General features: G+C 33.2%; 1 protein-coding gene across 1 annotated transcript; it reads right to left on the reverse strand.

The window, feature by feature from the left end:
* Positions 1-14,533: 14,533 nt before the first annotated feature.
* Positions 14,534-18,638, reverse strand: LOC120085250 (G-type lectin S-receptor-like serine/threonine-protein kinase At4g27290). Its single transcript, XM_039041153.2, has 7 exons — positions 17,074-18,638; positions 16,852-16,971; positions 15,978-16,114; positions 15,655-15,865; positions 15,326-15,563; positions 15,095-15,245; positions 14,534-15,017 (listed from the first exon to the last, which is right to left on the reverse strand). Exons 1-7 carry the CDS (start codon positions 18,347-18,349, stop codon positions 14,712-14,714), a joined length of 2,439 nt encoding a protein of 812 aa, XP_038897081.1. The 5' UTR covers positions 18,350-18,638; the 3' UTR covers positions 14,534-14,711.
* Between the last annotated feature and the right edge of the window lie 1,004 nt (positions 18,639-19,642).

A 19,642-nucleotide genomic window follows, 5' to 3' on the forward strand; every position in this document is an offset into this window, starting at 1 on the left:
TTTGCAAGCTGAATCGATCCATTTATGGGTTGGAATAGACGTCCAAATCTTGGAATAATAGATTTGAACTGTGATCAAACCTTTTGAGTTTGATCAAAACGTTGATGAACCTTGTGTTTACAAGAAAAGTATCAATGGTAAAGTAGCTTTCTTATGGTACCTTACTGATATCAAGAATTGGCTGGTAGCCCAATTCTAAACGAAAGATTTGGGACAGGCACAGTATGTACTTTGGATCCAAAATTATTAGTGATCACAAAAACAGAATGTTGGCTTTGTCTCAAGTAACTTATATCGACAAAATGTTGACTCGATATTCAATGCAGAACTCTAAGAAGGGTTTATTACCTTTCAGGCACAGGATTCACTTGTCTAAGGAACAATGTCCTAAGACACCTCAAGAAGTTAAGGATATGAGACGTATTCTCTATGCCTCAGATGTGGGCAGCTTAATGTGTGCTATGCTCTGCACTAGGTCAGACATTTTTTATGCAGTGGGAATAGTCAGTAGGTATCAGTCCAACCCAGGGTTAGACCACTGGACAGCGGCTAATAATATCCTCAAGTATCTTAGGAGAACGAGAGACTACAAGCTAGTGTATGGGTATAAGGATTTGTTCCTTACGGGATACACCGACTCTAATTTCCAAACTGAAAAGGATTTTAAGAAATTCATGTCAGGATCAGTGTTTATCCTGAAGGAGGGAGTTGTAGTATGATGTAGTATCAAGCAAGGATGCATTGCAGACTACACTATGGAGGTAAAATATGTAGTTACTTGTGAAACAACAAAAGAAGCAGTTTGGTTCAGAAAGTTGCTAAGTGACTTGGAAGTGGTTCTAAATATAGACTTGCCCATCACCTTATACGGTGACAACAGTGGGACAATAGCCAACTCTAAAGAACATCGTAGCCACAAACGAGGAAAACATATTGAAAGGAATTATCATCTGATAGGGAAGATTGTGCAATTTGGAGATGTGATTGTATAAAGAACGCTTTGAAGCACAACATTTTTGATCCATTTACAAAGACTCTCTCAACTAAAGTATTTGAAAGTCATCTAGAGAATTTAGGTCCGTGAGACATGTACATTGTATAATCTAGGGCAAGTGAGAGATGCGTAATGGGTATATGGATGCCCTAGTTTATTGTATATATTTACCATTCTCGTTGCTTTGGATAGTGATATTATGTACATCCCACTAACTAGAGTTTTAGTTCAAGTGGGAACTTGTTGGGTTTTATGCCCTAAAACTCATAGATAGTAAATGTAATTAATTAACTGTCATCAATAAAGAGTTACCAATGTTATTTCAATAAATATTATTTATTGTGTCACGTCATCAATAAAAAGTTACTGATTTATTTCGATAAATTTTATTGATTGTGTTGCGTTCTATTTTATCTTAATAACCATAAATTCAATAAACTAACATCCAAGGTTGTCTTATGAGTCCTGAATAGTATATGGAGACATATAGGGATCTGTAGAGTTGAAATTCAACATGTGGAGGAGAAAAAAATCTTTAGTACTCTAATTATATTAATTTATACGGAATAAGCATGCAAATAAATGTAAAAGAAATGTTAGAGAATACAACCTTTGTAACTCCAAATTGATTATCAATTCCGCTCCAATCTCCTCATGAACCAACTATGAACCACCACGAGAATCTTCCCGACTATTCTCCAGCCTTAGAACGAAATGGTAGCATCCAGTGAGTGACTAAATTAGGGATGAATTTAGTATAGAAATTGAGAGAGAATTGAGAACTTAATATCTAAAACTCTTTTAGAATCTCTAAGTTGCCAAGAAGAATTTGTTTTTCAACTAAGTTTGAATTCACCAAATGGCCAAGAACCTTTAATCTCTATCAAAACATCCTATTTATAGAGAAATTACATGCAATTCATGCAAAATTATGTTAACCAATTTTCACACCTCAAAATGCAATCAATTTAGTGGGATAAGTGGCATTTTGTGAAATCGACACTTCGCCAAATGAATTATTCACTAATTCATAAAAGTTGGATTTTTCCATTAAAAATATTTTTTGGATCTTTCCACTAAAAATCTTTTTTGGATCTTTCCACTAAGTGAAATTAACATTCTGACTTTTGACTATTTTGAAGTCAACATTTGACTTTAGTCAAATTTTAATTAAATACAGTTTTACTTCAAAATTAATTCAAAACTAATTTTGAAATTTTCTACTTAGTGAAGTCAATTTTTGAACTTTGACCTTCAAAGCTTGGTGAAGTCAACATTTGGCTTTGACCAACTTTGATTAATTTCATTTAATTCAAATAATTAATTGAAAATTAAACTAATATTAAATAATTAATTAAATAATTTAATTAATTTAATTTAATATTCAATTATTAAATCCAACACTAATCTCGATGAATCTTTATTCACACTTTTGATATTTAGATCTTATTTAAAAATCTCCAACACTCTCTCTTTATCATTCAATTGGAAATTGAATGTACGTCGTTAAATATATTACATATATTTAATGCTTATTCCCTAATTTGGATATGAAAACTTCAAACTCACTTGTACACTGTTCTAAGGTTTAGTCCGATATGAGCTAGTAGGGAGATCTAATGGACCTACAGATCATGAGCTCCAACAATTTGAGATTAACCAGCTAAACTCTTTAACCTAAGTAATCAACATTCATTAACTACTAGGACACTCCAATAAAGCCTAGTAGCTGCACTCTCCTCACTATAGATATATTTCTATCCACATGATTTAACCATGATTAGTAAGTTGATACTTCACGGGTTGTTTGTAATTACAACTAGATCAAAATTACCGTTTTACCTATGTAATCATCTTACTCCTTGAGTCCCCATTGATCCACTAATGAACAATTGATTTATGATCCTACCATAAAACTGAGTCCCTCTCAATCAGAGAGAGGGTGCGGCCCCTTGTTCAAGACTAGGAGCTAGTGCTTAAGGGAACAACCTATCTATAAACCTTGAAATCGGGTATGAGTGAATTTCATCTTGCAGGACTATGTCCCTAGCTATCTACTCGGTCTAAAATGGGAGTCGGGCTATTAAGCCACTCTCACCTATGAAGATTAAAGGATAATCTCGAATAAATAGTCATAGTTAGCTTAGGATTAAGATCGAGTTACCTTAGATCATCGAATTGAAACAGTCAGTTTTAACAGTAAATGGTATATAAAGAAAAGTGAATATTTCGTGGTCCAGTCTTATGCAAACATATTTTGCATAAGATGTTCCCACTCGCATGTCTCTACTGAATGATTTCATGATCACATCATTTGTATCAAATACACAGCATATCACATCCATAGTGTCCCCAAGATAAGGTACCCAAACTTATCCTTATACTTATAGACTGTTTTGGCTATATACTCAAACTTGATCCACTTTTATGTCTCCACATAAAGATCAAGTATTCATGCTATAGCCAGGGGTTTATTAGTTTATTGGATTTAGGCTTTAACATGTGTAATTTACATATTCAATAATAACGTTATTGAATAAACCTCAATAACATCTTTATTGCAAATAGATTTTGTTTCATGTTTATAAAATACGAGTTTTAGGATATACAACCCAACAAGATCAATGTTCAAGATACAACCTAAAAGGTCTATAGTATGAAGATAAGGTTCGGTACCTTATCCTTGTGACACTATGAATAAGGCCCCCTTTGTATTTGATACAAACGTAATGATCCAACACGTTCGTGTTGGTGACATGTGAGTGGATGTATCCTATGCAATCAGTTTCCATAAGACTAGAACATGAGATAGTAACCACCAGATGTAACACCGTTGACTAATTAGATTTCTATTTCAATAAGATGACCTAGGCAACTTGGTCTTAATCTTGAGTATATTATGAACCCCTACTCACGAGGGATTTTCCTTTGATTTGTATGGGTGAATGGCAAGTTTGCCGACTCAATAAGCCTACCATTTTGGGGACAAGACCGAGTGGGGAGCTAGGAACATAATGATACAAAATGGAATTAACTCCTTCCCGACTTTAGGGTAAGTAGATGAGTATTTCCTTAAGTGCTGTCTCTGGGACTTGAACAAAGGGCTCTACCTTCTCACTGGCTTGAGAAGGGTTTCTGTTTAATGGTTGGTAAAAGATTACGAGGTCTGATGTGGAAGTGGGGATCGGTCCCAACTTTCAACTTTCACAGAAATTAAAATTACAAATACCTAAATATGCATTCTTGAAAGAATTTACAACATGCTTTTTCAATATGCAATGAAGAAAAAAAATTAAGGTTAGTCATACTAACCCTTGAAGCCCAATAATTTTTCACATATTTCCTTCTCAATCCGATCACGAACACTTTTGATCTCTCCTTAGGATCACGAACACGATCAACAACTAAATTCCAAATTGGAACACTACCAAAAGTAAGACCTCTATATTCTCTTTAAGGTTTGAGAATCACAAGAGTGTGTGGGGCTATGTGAAGTTAATTTTGGGAGTAGTGGGAGAAGGAGAAAATTGAGAGAAAAACCTTTTTTTAGATGATTCTTGGGGTCAAGATCGATTAATGGCCAAAATTATATCACTTTCCTGTATTTTGGCAGATAGAAGAATATCCAGCAACCACCAACCCATGTATAATTAAAGAGAGAAAATAGGGGAGGTAGGTTATTAAAATAACTCACTCTTTTTAATTTAAATTCAAGATTCCATATATATATATATATATATATATATATATATATATATATATATATAAACTAAAACTAATATGACAGTGTTCCAGACAGAAAATAGGTTGATCTACAAGTTCCCAGACAAAATCAGCGTGTATAGACTCCATTTCTTGATCCATGACTTTGATCCATTCATCTTTTTCAATATCAACTATTGCCTTCTTATAAGATGATGGATCCTCAACCTTATCATTTAATAGGACGATTTGAGTTTATATTAAACCCATATAGCAAGTGGGTTGGGTTACAATCCTTCCATTACGTTGAGGCTGTTGGGTTTTATGTCCTAAAATTCGCAGTTTGTATAATGATAAATATTTTCTATAATCAATATACTTATTATTGATTTCATAAATTGTATGAAAATCTAAATCCAATAAACTAAGACCCATGACTATTGTATGAGTACTTGAACTTTGTGTGGAGACATAAGAGTGAATCAGGTTCAAGTAAATAGTCAAAATGATCTATGGTACATGAATAAGGTTGAGTACCTTATTCTGGTAACACCATTAGATGCGGTCTACTCTGTAGTTGTTACAAATAGTTGTAAAGTGCTACATACGATGTGATTCTAATTTGTACATGTTATGACATGAGGAGTGGGGGCGTCCTATGCAATGATTTGCATAAGATTAAGATCAAGAAATAAGTCACTCTTACTTTATAACGTTGTTTACTGTATAAGACTGACTATTTCACCTAGATGACCTAGGTAATTCGATCTTAATCTTGAGCTAACTATGAACTCCTATTTATTCGATATTGCCCTTAGATTTGCATAGGTAAGGGTTGGCTCCACAGCGCCGGTTCAATAAGACTCCCATTTTAGGGGTAAGATCGAATAAATAGCTGGGGACACAGGGTGCAAGAAAAAGTTCACGCCTACCCGATTTAGGGATAAGAGAAAGGTTGTTCTCTCAAGTATTGAATCCAGGTCTTGAACAAGAGGTTACACCCTCTCACTGGTCTGAGAGAGTTTGGTTTAGTGATTGGATCACAAACCAGTTGTTCATTAGAGGATCTGTAGAAACTTGAGGAATAAGACGTAATCTTAGGGGTAAAATAGATATTTGACCTAGTCATTATTACGAACAACCTGTGAAGAGTCGACTTGTTGATTATGGTTAAATCATGTGGACATAATGTATCTACAGTGAGGGGAGTGCAACTATAGGCTTTAGTGGAGTGACCCATTAGTTAACGAATGGGGATGAATCTGGTCTAAAGAATTTAGCCAATTAATCTCGAATCGTTGGAGCCAATGATCTGTAGGTTCACGAGGTCCCCCTACAAGCTCGTAACGGACTAGCTCTAGAATAGCGTGATAAGTTAATTTGAATCGTTCAAATTAAAATTAAGGGAATTAGTAATTATATGAGATATAATTACATGTTTAATTTGAGAATTAAACGGAATAGGAGAATTTATATATTTATATATGATTTAAATATATAAAGATGGATATGTGTAAAAATTAATTTAATATTTGATATTAAATTAATTAAGTTTTATTTAAAATTAATTTTATTTTTCATTTTTAAAATCAAAATTAATTTTAAAATCAAGTTTGCCTTGTCTTTCTGAAAAAGATAAAAACAAACACTAAAATGGAAAATGTTTTTTTTCCATTATCTATCTCCTTACTTGCTCGCACAAAAAACATTCAAATTTGCCTTGTCTTCTCCAAGCATGAGCTGCAACTCATGCAACTCTCTCCTTTGCATGTTGATATATAATATAATGAAGAGATTGGAGTGAAATTCAGGCATGCAATCTATAGAGAATTTTAGAAAAAATTCGGGTTGAAGAAAGGGTTCTTCACCAAGATTGTTGTTGTAAGCTTTTCTTCTTTATTCCTTTATTCAAGCTTGTTTTAAGTTCCACAATTCAATCTAGAGCACCAAGAGAATAGTGGGGAAGATCTTGAGGTGGTCTGCAACAAGATTCAGAGAAGATAGCAGCTGAAGAAGGAGCTTTGAAGAAGTTCTACAAAAAGTATGTCTTAAAACTCACTTGTTTTCATCAAGGGCATGCTTTATATTTTGCCAAAATTAATGAATTAGAGTGCTTAGATGATCCTTGTGCTTCCACTGTTGCTGATACAATCCTACAGAGGCTCACTCAACACTTGAGAATGATGTGTTTAACTAGATGAAGGAACATCGACAACTTTTGTTGAAATGTTCGCCTCTTTAACAACTCTTTTGAAGTTTCAGTAGCTTCTCTGGAAATTTCATTTAATACGATTTGACTCCTTGGCTTATATTCTCTAATGTGGTTTTCTTCTAAGAAAGTAGCATTTTTCGATACAAATATTTTATTTTCTTTTGGATCGAAGAACATACCACCTCTATTTCTTTAGAATAACCTACAAATAGGCATAATCTTGAACGTGGTTCCAATTTCTTTGAATTTGCCCCAAGCACATGTGCTGGACATTCCTAAATATTGAGATGTCGTAAACTACTTTTACGACCTATCCATAATTCAAAAGGTGTTCTAGTAACACTCTTTGATGGAACCTGGTTTAAAAGGTAAGTTGCAGTATCCACTACATAACCCCAAAACGAGATAGGTAGAGAAGCATAGCTCATCGTAGAGCAAACCACATCTAACAGGGTTCTATTTCTCTTTTTCTATACACCGTTTTGTTGAGGTGTACCAGGTGCTGAGAGTTGAGATGTGATTTCATATTCTATCATATATTTCTGGAATTCAATATCCACGTACTCTCCACCTCAATTTGATCGAATTGTTTTAATCTTTTTACATAACAAATTTTCAACTTCAGCCTTATACTCATTGAACTTTTCAAGTGTGTCAATATTATGTTGCATTAGATAAAAATGCCCATATCTTGAATAATCGTCCATAAAAGTGACAAAATATTCAAACCCCCCCTCTAGCTTTTACACTTATCGGACCCAAAGGTCTGAATGTATAAGCTCCAAGGGTTCTTTGGCTCTATAACCTTTTCCAATAAAAGGTCGTTTAGTCATTTTTCCCTCTAGATAAGATTCACATACAGATAAAGAATTTTCTTCTAACTCGTTTAAAAGTCCACTCTTAACCAACCTTCCAATCCTATTGATATAATGTGACCTAGTGTTAGATGTCAAAGATGAGCATTGTCTTTAGGAGAAAAATTTTTCTTCTTAATTTTAGTGGTTGCAATGTGAACATTTCATTATTGTGGAGTATTTTAGATACTAACAACCTTAGTAAGTTGCTTTCGTTTGTTGCAAAACAAATATCAATACCAATTTTCAAAACAAAAGATACATTAAAAGAGTGTTCTAACAAACATGAAACTGAAATCAAGTGGCTTTTAAAATTAAGAACATAGTAAACATTGTCTAACAACATAAACTTTGATTCAAAAAACAACTTCAAACTCCCAACTAGACCCGCCGAGACAACCTCTCCTGTTCCAACCTATAGAGTCATCTCTCCCGCTGCCAGCTGTTTCTAAGAATTAGTTTCCTGCAAAGAAGTATAAACTTGGTTAATGGCTCCTAAAATCAAGTGTCCAAGTATGGTTATCATTTTCTACTAAACACGTTTTCAAAACCAATAAATCATATGTACCTTCATTTTTCTTCTTTTTCTCGGTCAAATATTTTGAGCAATTCCTTTTCCAATGTCCATCTTGGTTGCAATGAAAACAAGTTCCTTTCGCAACATTGACCTTCTTGCCCTTTTAGGTAGCAACAGTAGTGGTGGATTTTTTCCCATTTCCACCCTTCTTTTTCCACTTCTTCACACCAGATGAAGATGGAGGCACAGATTTAGTTCCAGAGGTTGAACATCTAATGAAAATTTTCTTTTTGGAGAAGGCAACATTTGCCTCCCCATTATTTCTTTTGGATTTCATTAAAGACTAAAAAATCTGTAGCTCGTTAAGAAGGGTGGTGACGTTTTAGTCAATTTTCTTCATAACACAATCACAATTGCTACAGAATTACAGAAAGCTGTCCGGCAGCAATTTCATGATAAAGCTCACCTAACTGGGCTCATTTATAAGACTTTCATTCATCTCAGTGATATTGAAATGGTTCATCATGTTAAGGACATGTTTCTTAATAGGCGATCCTTCAGCCGTCCGTGCACTAAAGATGAACTTAAGAGCATCGTGTATGGCTTGTGAGGAAGGTTTTCTAAACATGTCATGCAATGATTCCATGATCTAACGTGCAGTGATCATGATCTCATGCTCTTTTTCTAGAACTTTAGACAAGCCAACCATGGCCTTGGTTCACCTCTCATAAGCATCACGAATACTTCGTGATGCATTGTGTCCAGAGGCTGGAGTACATTCCTCCGTGGGAACGAATTTGAGGTCATCCACTACCAAAATCATATTCATCGTATTTTTCCAAGTTGTATAATTTTCTCCAGTTAATTTTTTGGCGCCAAGAAAACTAACGATTGAGCTAGACATGCTGATACAAAAACAAATGACTTATATTAGACATTTGTGCAAAAATTGAGATGGATTTGACCTACTAGATGAAATTCCATCAACAATTCTTGTTGATGCAGTAGGCTCTTCAACAACTATTGTTGAAGTTTCAGTAGTTTCGTTGAAAAGTTCACGCAACACGATTTTACTATGTGATTGTGCTCCCTTATATGATCCTCCTCAAGGAAGATAACGTTTGTCGACACAAATACTTTGTTTTTCTTAGGATCATAAAAATAACCCTTTGTATCCCTTTGCGGTAGCCTACAAATAGGCACAACGTCGAACGTGGTTCCAATTTCTTAGGATTAGCCTCAAGCACATGTGCTGGGCAACCCAAATGCGGAAGTGACGCAAACTAGATTTACACCCGTTCTACAACTCCAAAGGTGTTCTGGTAACACTCGTGGAAGGAACACAGTTGAGGATATAAGCTGCAGTCTCTACTCCAAACCCCCAAAACGAGTTCGATAAGGAAACGTAACTCATCATCGATCGAACCATGTCCAACAAGGTTCTGTTTCTCCTCTCTGATATACCATTCTGCTAAGGTGTACCAGGCACTGAGAGTTGGGAAACAATTCCATGTTCTATCATATAGTTCTGGAACTCAGAATCCAAAAACTCTCCACCTCGATCTGATTAAAGTGTTTTAATCCATTTATCTAATGCATTTTCAACTTCAGCCTTGAACTCTTTGAACTTTTCAAAGGATTCTGACTTACGTTTCATCAAATAAACATACTCATACCTCGAATAATCATCAGTAAAAGTGATGAAATACTCGTAGCCTCCCCTGGCTCGCATGTTCATTGGACCACAAAAGGACTGAATATTTGTTGAAAGAAGGATATCAAAATAATCCAATATATTCATGTATTTTTATAAAGAAATCACAGTCATAATTTATTATTATAACTGTACATATTGATGACTTAAATATAATTGGAACTCTTGAAGAGCTTTCAAAGGCAATATTATCTTAAGAAAGAATTTTACATGAAAGATCTCGAAAAAAAAATCTTGGCTTGCAAATTGAGCATATCACAGATGAGGTATTTGTTAATCAGTCAACTTATACAAGAAAAATCTTTAAAAGATTCTATATGGACAAAGCACATCCATTAAACATTCCAATGGAAGTTCATTTATTGGATGTAAGAAAGATATATTTCGACCTTGATATGATAATGAAGAACTTCTTGGTCCTAAAGTACCATATCTTAGTGCAATTGGTGCACTTATGTATCTTGCTAATAATAGAAGACTGAATACTACATTTATAGTAATTTTATTAGCTAGATATAGTTTTTCTCCAACAAAAAGACATTAGAATGGAATTAAGCATATACTTCGTTATCTTTGAGCAACGCTTGATATGAGTTTGTTTTATTCAAATAAATCAAATTTTGATCTACTTGGTTATGCAAATTATGGATATATATCTGATCCACATAAAGCTATATCTCAAACAGGTTATCTATTCGTATGTGGAGAAACTACTATATCATGGCGATTAGTAAAACAAACCATGGCATCTACTTCCTCAAATCATATTGAAATTCTTGCAATTCATGAGGCTAGTCGACAATGTATATGACTAAGATCAATGATTCAGCACATTCATAGAACGTGTGGCTTGTCTTCTAGTAAAAGTCTTCCAACAATATTAAACGAAGACAACACGATATGTATAGCCCAAATCAAATGAGGATATATTAAAGGAGATAGAACAAAGCATATTTCACTAAAGCAGAACAAAGGATATTTCACCAAAGTTTTTCTACACTCATGATCTTGAAGAAAATGGTGACATTACTGTACAACAAATTTGTTCGAAGGATAAATTGACAGACTTATTTACAAAGGCATTACCTACCACAACCTTTGAAAAATTGGTGTACACCATTTGGAATGCAGCGATCAGTGATCTCAAGTGATGTTTCTATAAGGGAGAGTAAATATATTGTATTCTTTTAGGATTATTAGATTATATAAAATATGTACTCTTTTCACTTCACTGAGATTTTTTTTCCATTAGGTATTTTTTTAGTAAGATTTTAACGAGACATATTTCATATATATAATAGGCATCTAAGAGGGAGTATTATAAATATTTTAATATATGTGAAATGTAGATGCTCATGCTTAGCGTCTTAAAAGACCAATTATTATTCTCTCCTCACTGCATGTGTCTTTCTACATGTTGTCCATATGGCTCAAAATTACACATTCTTAGTGTCCATGTAATTTCACCTCCTACTTGCTAAATTTTCTATAAACAGTGGCATTTGGTGATTCTTGGAGTGAAGCATATTGGTGAAAACTAATGAGAATCTTGGTGAGAAATTCAATGAGAAGGAGAAATTTCATAATTTTCACTAATATTTCTTATATTTTATTATTTATTTATTTATTTTAATATTATAATTCTAGATATTTTTGTTCTCGTCGTATTCCTCAATTTTACAATAGAAATTATTTATCACTTTAGCCCGAAAGTACATGAACGTAAACGGGTAAAAAGAAAAGTGACTACTAAAGTAATGTGTTAAATTAATTAGCTTTTGGATTATTTATTTATTATTTTTTAGTACGATTAGGATACGAGAATCCAAACCACAGAACTTGTAATTACTACCATATCCATATATCAATTTAGTGATAGTTGGTTTGGCAATACTATTTTGGGGGAAAGATTGACTTATATAAACGTTAAAACCTATTTGGCAAGTCTAATCTTCCTATGCTTTCTCCAAGGTACCTTTCTTTGTGAACTTAATTTGAAACTTAATGGAACGCCTTTAATTAGAGATTAGAAATGCATATTTTAATTAGTTTTGTTTGGTTGAATGTTAAATTATAAATGTAGTCATTAAGTTTTAACAGTTGTACCTACTTTTCTCTCCTAATAATACATTTCTTAACCAACTGAATTATGTTAGATTATCACTATTATATCCTCCTTAAAAAAGTTGCATGCACATCCATTCAATTAATTATTTAACATTGATTACATTTCTTTGTAAAAAATAAAAATATTTATATTTTTTACCCACAATCTCATTGGTTTTGGAATGGAGCAACGAAAGATAAATTATTTGTAACAATTAGCTACGAAAAAAAGTCAACTTTCAAATAGTCAAAATAAGTATAATTTATAGGTAATTAACATGTACTTTTTCCTTTTAAATGAGTGGTTCATATTTTCATACTCTGTATTTATTGTACGTTTGAAAAAAAAAAAACTTTAGAATAGTATAATAATTAGGGCCAGTCACAAGGATGCCAAAATAAGTTATAAAAATTAGGCACATATCCACAAAAAAAAAATGTACAAAAATAGTAAAATTGATCAGCCCATTCCAATTTAAATGAAGTATTGAAACTGAAAAAATAAAAAATGTCCTCACTAATTATCGTTCGGAATTTGATGGCTATGTTATTGCTATCTGATATTTATTTAATATTGATGGTTATACGATTGCTAATGGTACTGATTGTTGTTTGATCACTATCTGATACTAATTACCGATTATATCAATTGTTATTTGATTTTAATTTCACTTTCGATTATTTGAGCATTAATTCTTCTTCTCTTTTACTTTTACACATAACCCTTTCGTTACCTTCGATTTTTTGTCAATTAGTTAGTAATTTTTTATATTACCATATGATTTTCTGTTGATTGTCATCAGATTATTTTCTATTTTTTATCTCACATTTAACGGTTTATGATATTGTTATTTGATTGACATCTAGTTACATCTATTTTCTGTCACATAATTAATAGTTTCTAATATTGTAATTTGATTGTCTTATGATTGTTATTTGATTTCTATATGAACTTCTATTATATCATTATATCATAAGATTCAACAAATTACTTAGTTTCAGTATATTCATTTCGGTAGTAATCCAAATTTCAAAATCTTTTGTAATGGTCTAAAATTAAAAAGCCTTCAAAAAGTCCTATACTCGAAAATAGTGAAATATGTATTAATGGTAATTAGACCCCTGGGAACTATATCTCAGATCTTAATATTGTTCTTTGCGTTCAAGTCCAACAAAATCAACATAATTTCTTCTTCCACAATCTATAATTTATAAAAATACTTCCTAATTTATGAAATTACTAAGGCGAAAACGATTCTTACAAAGAAGAAGAAGAAAAAATCAAGGATTGCTAATCCATACGTAATAAATTAAAACTAAAAAAACGAACTCCAAAACCAGAATCACATACCAGAAACCGTCTCTAAAATGAAATCCAACCCCCAGACAAAATCCCTCCACAGCAGAGACCCACGCGGCTAAAAACGGTCTGCGAATTGGATATCACTTATGCCGACAATGTCTCTCAACTAAGACCACTAGCGCCGAATACTCATTATCGTTCGAAGCCCATACACCATGACCGAACCAAACAACATCAACTTCGATCTCTCTCCCTCTCTAATTTCTTCTCTATTTTGGGTTTCACGATGTGCTTCCTAAAGTTGGGGACGACCCACATATTTACAAAATTGCCATTAATCTTAATTACTTAAATGCCCTTAAATTTAAACCCACCTAAATATCTTCTTATTTTCTATATCAATATTTTTCCATATTTATAAATTTTGAAAATTTAATGATATGATTGCTAGATCCTATATTTAATTTACAATTCAATGTAATTTCCCTAATAGTTACATCAAACTCTCTCTCTCTCTCTTTTTTGCCGTGTTATATAAACACATAATGTTTATGTTTACTCTTCACGAAGAAAATTATTTTGCATTGAAAATTATATCAATTAAAATTCTAAACAACAAAATGAGTATAGTTAAACTAACATCAAACTTATACTATCAAATTCAAAGTTTGAGATTTGATTCTCCACCCACATGTTATCCAAAAAATAATAATAATAAATCTAAGCTTTCATTAAGAAATCAATTTAATAATTTCATTCAAATTTCGTTTTAAACCGTTAATGCACAATTATTGTTGCGTGGGAATAAAACTTTTTTAAATGCAATAATTAACAAAAGAAAAAAAAATTACATAAGTGTTTCATGAATACGAGTGTGGTTGTCCATCTTTTTCATCTTCTTCCTTTTTTTTTAAGAGAAAATTACGTCATTATTTTTCTTGCTAGGGCAAATTTATTTCTTAATTTTGAGTTGATTACAAATGTAATAAAGTAAAAATAGTCTTAAATCACTAATATATTATTTAAATTAACCTTTAAAGTTTCAATTTATTCAAACTCCAAAATGTATAGGTTTAAATTGATATTTTTCCTAATTCTTATAATATCTTTTTTTCCAAATAAAGACAAGGATTTAAATTGGTGAGTAGTATAATCATTAAGCCTTCAACTATGAACACTATATATCTTTCTAAATTTGATCTTACAAAATCAAAAGCAACAATGAAAAACTCACTTTACATGAAAATGCAAAGGAAGGACAATTTTAAAGCACTGAAAAAGATAGCTAAAACATGTAGAAAGGGGAGGGTTATCTAGCCTCTAAGAGGGTAATAGTTAATTCATTTGTAGTAGAAGATTCATTCTTGCCTGAAAGAGAATATACTTCAAGAGAATCTCTTTCCATATAGAATCCTGGTTGTTTTGGTTGTGCCGATGAGCTCTCACCACTTAGCATTAAAACAACATTTGACATGGTTGGTCTATCTTCAGGAAGTTGTTGCAAGCACAAAAGGCTAACATGAATGCATTTCAACACTTCAGATAAAGCATAAGATTCTCCAATGGTTGCATCAACCAACTCTAATGGCTTTCCTTCATTCCACAACTTCCATGCCTAAACCAAAAACAAAATCTCTTAAATTAACTTAGGATTGCAATTCATGGAATGATACAGTTAGGTATGTGACTTACATGTCCTATTAGGTTTAGAGCGTGGTTAGGACGGAAAAACCCTCTATTCTTCTCTCCACTTATGATTTCCAACATTAGAATCCCAAAACTGAAGACGTCAGACTTAATCGAAAATTGTCCATCGATGGCGTATTCTGGTGCCATATACCCACTACAAGATATCATCAAAAGAATTTGTCAAACTAAGAACGTAAACTTTAAGAATTTACGAAAATATTAGGGCAAACTTACTATGTTCCGACCACTCTCCTAGTATTTCCTTCGGTTTGGTCCCCTCCAAATGTTCTAGCCATTCCAAAATCCGAGATTTTTGGATTCATATCAATATCAAGCAAGACATTGCTTGCTTTTAAATCTCTATGTATAATCCTCAATCTTGAATCTTGATGAAGGTAAAGAATCCCTCGAGCTACTCCACATATGATATTGAATCGTTTCGACCAATCTAAAAGCTTCTTTCTAGCCGAATCTAACGAAGTGAAAGAGGAGGAGCCAAAGTTAGTTCTCAAAAGGAAAATCAATTACATGAACAATAAAGGTGGATTTTAATAGATACTAACCAAAAATGAAGGAGTCCAAACTCTTATTAGGCATGTACTCATAAATCAACATCTTTTCCTCCCCTTGTATGCAACAACCCAAAAGTTTTACAAGATTTCTATGTTGAAGTTTGGCAATGAGTATCACTTCATTCTTGAATTCATCAGTTCCTTGTCTTGAATAGCTAGAAAGTCTCTTCACTGCAATTTCTTGTCCATCCATAAGTCTACCCTGAAAGTGAGTTTATCGACCAAATTTACTATAATTATACGAAGAGTCTATTTGAAATGACTTTATAAGTGGAGTAAAGAAATCTAAAAATTATGGTACAAATAAATTTTACCTTAAAGACAGCACCAAAACCACCTTCTCCAAGCTTATTAGAGTTTGAAAAATTGTCAGTGGCATTAGATATTGTTGTTAAGTCGAATAATGGGAGTTCCAAATCGTCTTCTTGCCCTTCAAGATCCTTGCCCACTCCTGTCGCCAATTTAATTGTAATTTCTTAGCCCATAAACTTTAAGCAAATCGAGAAAGAATTTGGATAATAAGCACAATATGAACCAAATATGTTAAAATATTCAATAAACTAACAGAGTCAACGTTAATAACCTAACACAATATGAACAGAGTCCCTAGATTTCCAAAAGTTGCACACAATTTTTATTTGGTTGATTTCGCAAAGTTATATCCTTAACTTTTTATTAAATAATTAATTTAAAAGATTTCAATTAATTACAATTAATTTAGTTTTCACTTATTTCTTGTTACAATTTTTTACATCATAATTATATTAAATTATTTGATTGAAAATTCATGCCAAAAAAATCAAAAGGGGTCATTATTGAAAACTAAGAAGTAAAAGTATAAAATATTATAACATAGACCAAATAAAAACTAAACTCAAAATTCAATAATAAAATTGTAACATTTTAAAACGTAAAAACCACGTAAAAATTAAACTCCAAATTCACAAGTAAAATTGTAATAATTTGAAACCTAATAATCAAATGAAAAATTAGACTCATAATTAGAGACGAAAGAAAGAAACCACTTTACCGACTAATTTATCAACAAGAACATGAATGACCAACATAACTCAAAACGAAAGTAAGCATCACAATTCGACGTTCGTAATTATTTTCTAAGTACTTTTAATTGAATAGAAGAAAAAAAAAGTATTTTCAAGCGTTTAGAATGCCAAACAAATCATTTACCTTCTACGTTTCTCTTCTTGTTTCTCATCATGTAAAATCCAATCAAAACTAGACCAGCAATCACTAAAACCGTTGCTCCGACGATAACGCCGACGACAAGCGAACTCATCTTCTTTGTCTCTACACATTAAGGAAACACACACACACATAAGAAACAAAGCTAATAAAGTCACCTACAAAAAGAGAACAAAAACAACCAAAGCAAAAGAAACCATATTATACCCAATTCAGAAGCCAACATTTTAACATACAAATCCTGGCCTCCTCTTCGAACAACTTTGATATCAACAAGATCCCCAAACCAAATAGCACAGCCACTCCCTGATCCTCTAATATCAGTATTAGCAAATGCCACGCAAGAACAATTCCTCAGACACTTTTCTCTACATTCATTCAAACTCATACTTTGATTAACCCAAGACAGCTTCGTATCAGGCAATTTCAGCCCCGGAAGTTTTGCAAACCCAACTTTATCAGAACAATTCAAAGCCTTATTCCGCACACACCCTTCAGTATAATCCATCAAATTCCATTTCTCTTGTACTCTGGGATGAAACCCTCTTAAACATTGACAAGCAGGAACTTGCTCGATGTCACAGCTCCCAAACGCACCACAAAGACCATATGTATCGCAGTAATCCCTCGGCATAGTCGCATATAGCTTCCAAATCTTCTCAGATTCAGACCATAACAAAGCTTCTCTCCTAAATACCGTTTGATTCAACACCATTCTTCCGATTAATGAAGAGTTTATGAGCTCATAGCTGTAACTGAGCTCGGATTTGTTGTTTACATAGCTGTAGACTAAAATCGGTAAAGCCGATGTGGGTTTTGCGCTGAATTGAAGGCCGTTCCATGGTCCGCTTCTCATGAACTCTTGCGACCCATTCCACATCGCTGGTTCTGGGTAGTTTGTGTTCATCATTTCCATCGTTAAGCTCCCTGGAGATGGATCATCTTTGGATTTCCAAGCGGATAATCGGCGTTGGATTCTGTTTTCGAAATCCCATCCGAGTTTCATTCCGGGGAGTAATGTATCCGTTGGATAATCAAAGCTTTGCCATGAAATTTTCTCTGATTCAGCGTCTTTCAACACCAGATTTCCATTGTCAAAGAGGATTAGTTTGGGGGTTTTGGCTGGTTTTAACGATTTTCCAAACCAAACAACGGCATCGTTCTCGAAAAGAAGGAGATCGCTGGTTGTAGTGTTGATTTTGAGAAGGGCAACGGCGGAAGAATTAGTGATGGGGTTTTCTCTGTTGGCGACCCAAACGATAGTACGAACTGGGATGATTTTGTACCAAATTCCTAAGTAACGATTGGAGGAATTTCCTGGGCTGAAGAAACCCAATTCGAAAAACCCTTTTGCGGAGACAAGAGTGGCGCCATGGGTGAGGTTTTGTGAGGAAGTTATGAAATCAATAGCCGCAGATGGTGAAGAGAAGAGAAACAGAGACAGAGACAGAAATAGAAACAGAGATAGTGAAGCATTTGCCATCTTTTAGCATTGGGGTTTGCTTCGGAACAGAGTATTTTTGTGAGGAGAGAGTGTTTAGAAGTAAAGAGAGCATTGAATTTTTTAAATGAACGCAATGAAAAGATTGAAGAAGAAGAAATGTGGGGGCGGCCATTGACTTGTGGTACTCTGCTCTGCTTTATGAAAAAACTATAGAATATGTTATTTTGTGGAAAATGTTCATAAGACAATTAAAAAGTTCAAATGTGGCTTCACACCTTCAAACTTACTCTCTCTCTTCTTTCCCCAAATTTCTCAAGCGAACAAGAACAAATATTTTACTCCCACATTTAATTCTAATCTCTATTTTATGGTAAGTCGATGGGTTGATAAGACCTAATATTCATGCAAGAAGTTTGATGCAGATTTTTATTTGGTAAAGACTTGATCGACATAAAATTTTTATCCTATCTAATCATGTGATAAGTTCTACATTATCTGTCTTAATGGTTACCTAAGGATGATTCATTTTTAGGCTAGATATTGTGTTTGTGGTTAATAGTGTTAGTCAATTCATGCAACGACCATATGTTGTTCACTATTCTGCAGTTTTTTGCTATCTGAGTGGTACCCCAATCTTTGAAATTTTGTTTAAACTAGGAAAACATCTCTTTAGGCCTAATGTGATGTTGATTGGGTAGGTGATCATCGATCAACTACTGACTGTTATGTTATTTCACCTGTATCCTGATAGGCTAATAAACAACTAACTATCACTCTTCACCTATATCCCGATCGGCTAAGAAACAACCAACTTCCTGGTCTGCCAAGAAACAACTAATGAACTATCTCTAGATTGACCAATAGTGCTTTGATACCAAGATAAAATAGAGGTAATTTGAATATTCACCCTCAAATCATAGATGGTTCTATTGAATATCATGACTCATTTATTGAAGCGAACATAATTAAATGTGTAACAAATATTCCTAAGTAATAGGAAAGAATACAACAATCTACCAAAGATAGAGAAAGATACATAATCTAAACAAACCTGAATAAATGTACACTATATCTAATATAAATAAACAATAAATTAATAATGAAGCCCTTTCAAATTGTCATCATTCCAACATTAAGACATTTTGTTGTCAACTTCGACCAAGTTTCTTAGGTGGTCTTGAATGGTTCATCTAAGTATACTTTGATCATTTGTTTCTATCCATGTATCATCCTAGAGAGAGTTTCATCCATTTTCAAGAGACAAAATTAGGGCACAATTCAACCATTGATATTCGTTAAACATCGATATTCATTTTAGAAAATGTCTTTATT

The sequence above is a fragment of the Benincasa hispida genome, chromosome 9, assembly GCF_027475165.1.
Source record: "Benincasa hispida cultivar pf3 chromosome 9, pf3_genome.v1.1, whole genome shotgun sequence".
NCBI classification, from domain to species: Eukaryota; Viridiplantae; Streptophyta; class Magnoliopsida; order Cucurbitales; family Cucurbitaceae; genus Benincasa; species Benincasa hispida.

What these genes read in the sequence shown, in the direction of transcription:
- LOC120085250 (XM_039041153.2), bottom strand. Translation starts at nt 18,349, where the DNA reads ATGGCAAATGCTTCACTATCTCTGTTTCTATTTCTGTCTCTGTCTCTG. An exon ending in AATGTTGGCTTCTGAATTGG is followed by an intron (nt 16,972 to 17,073) that starts GTATAATATGGT and finishes CTTAATGTGTAG; the next exon opens with AGACAAAGAAGATGAGTTCG. An exon ending in CTCTAAACCTAATAGGACAT is followed by an intron (nt 15,018 to 15,094) that starts GTAAGTCACATA and finishes TTTTTGGTTTAG; the next exon opens with GCATGGAAGTTGTGGAATGA.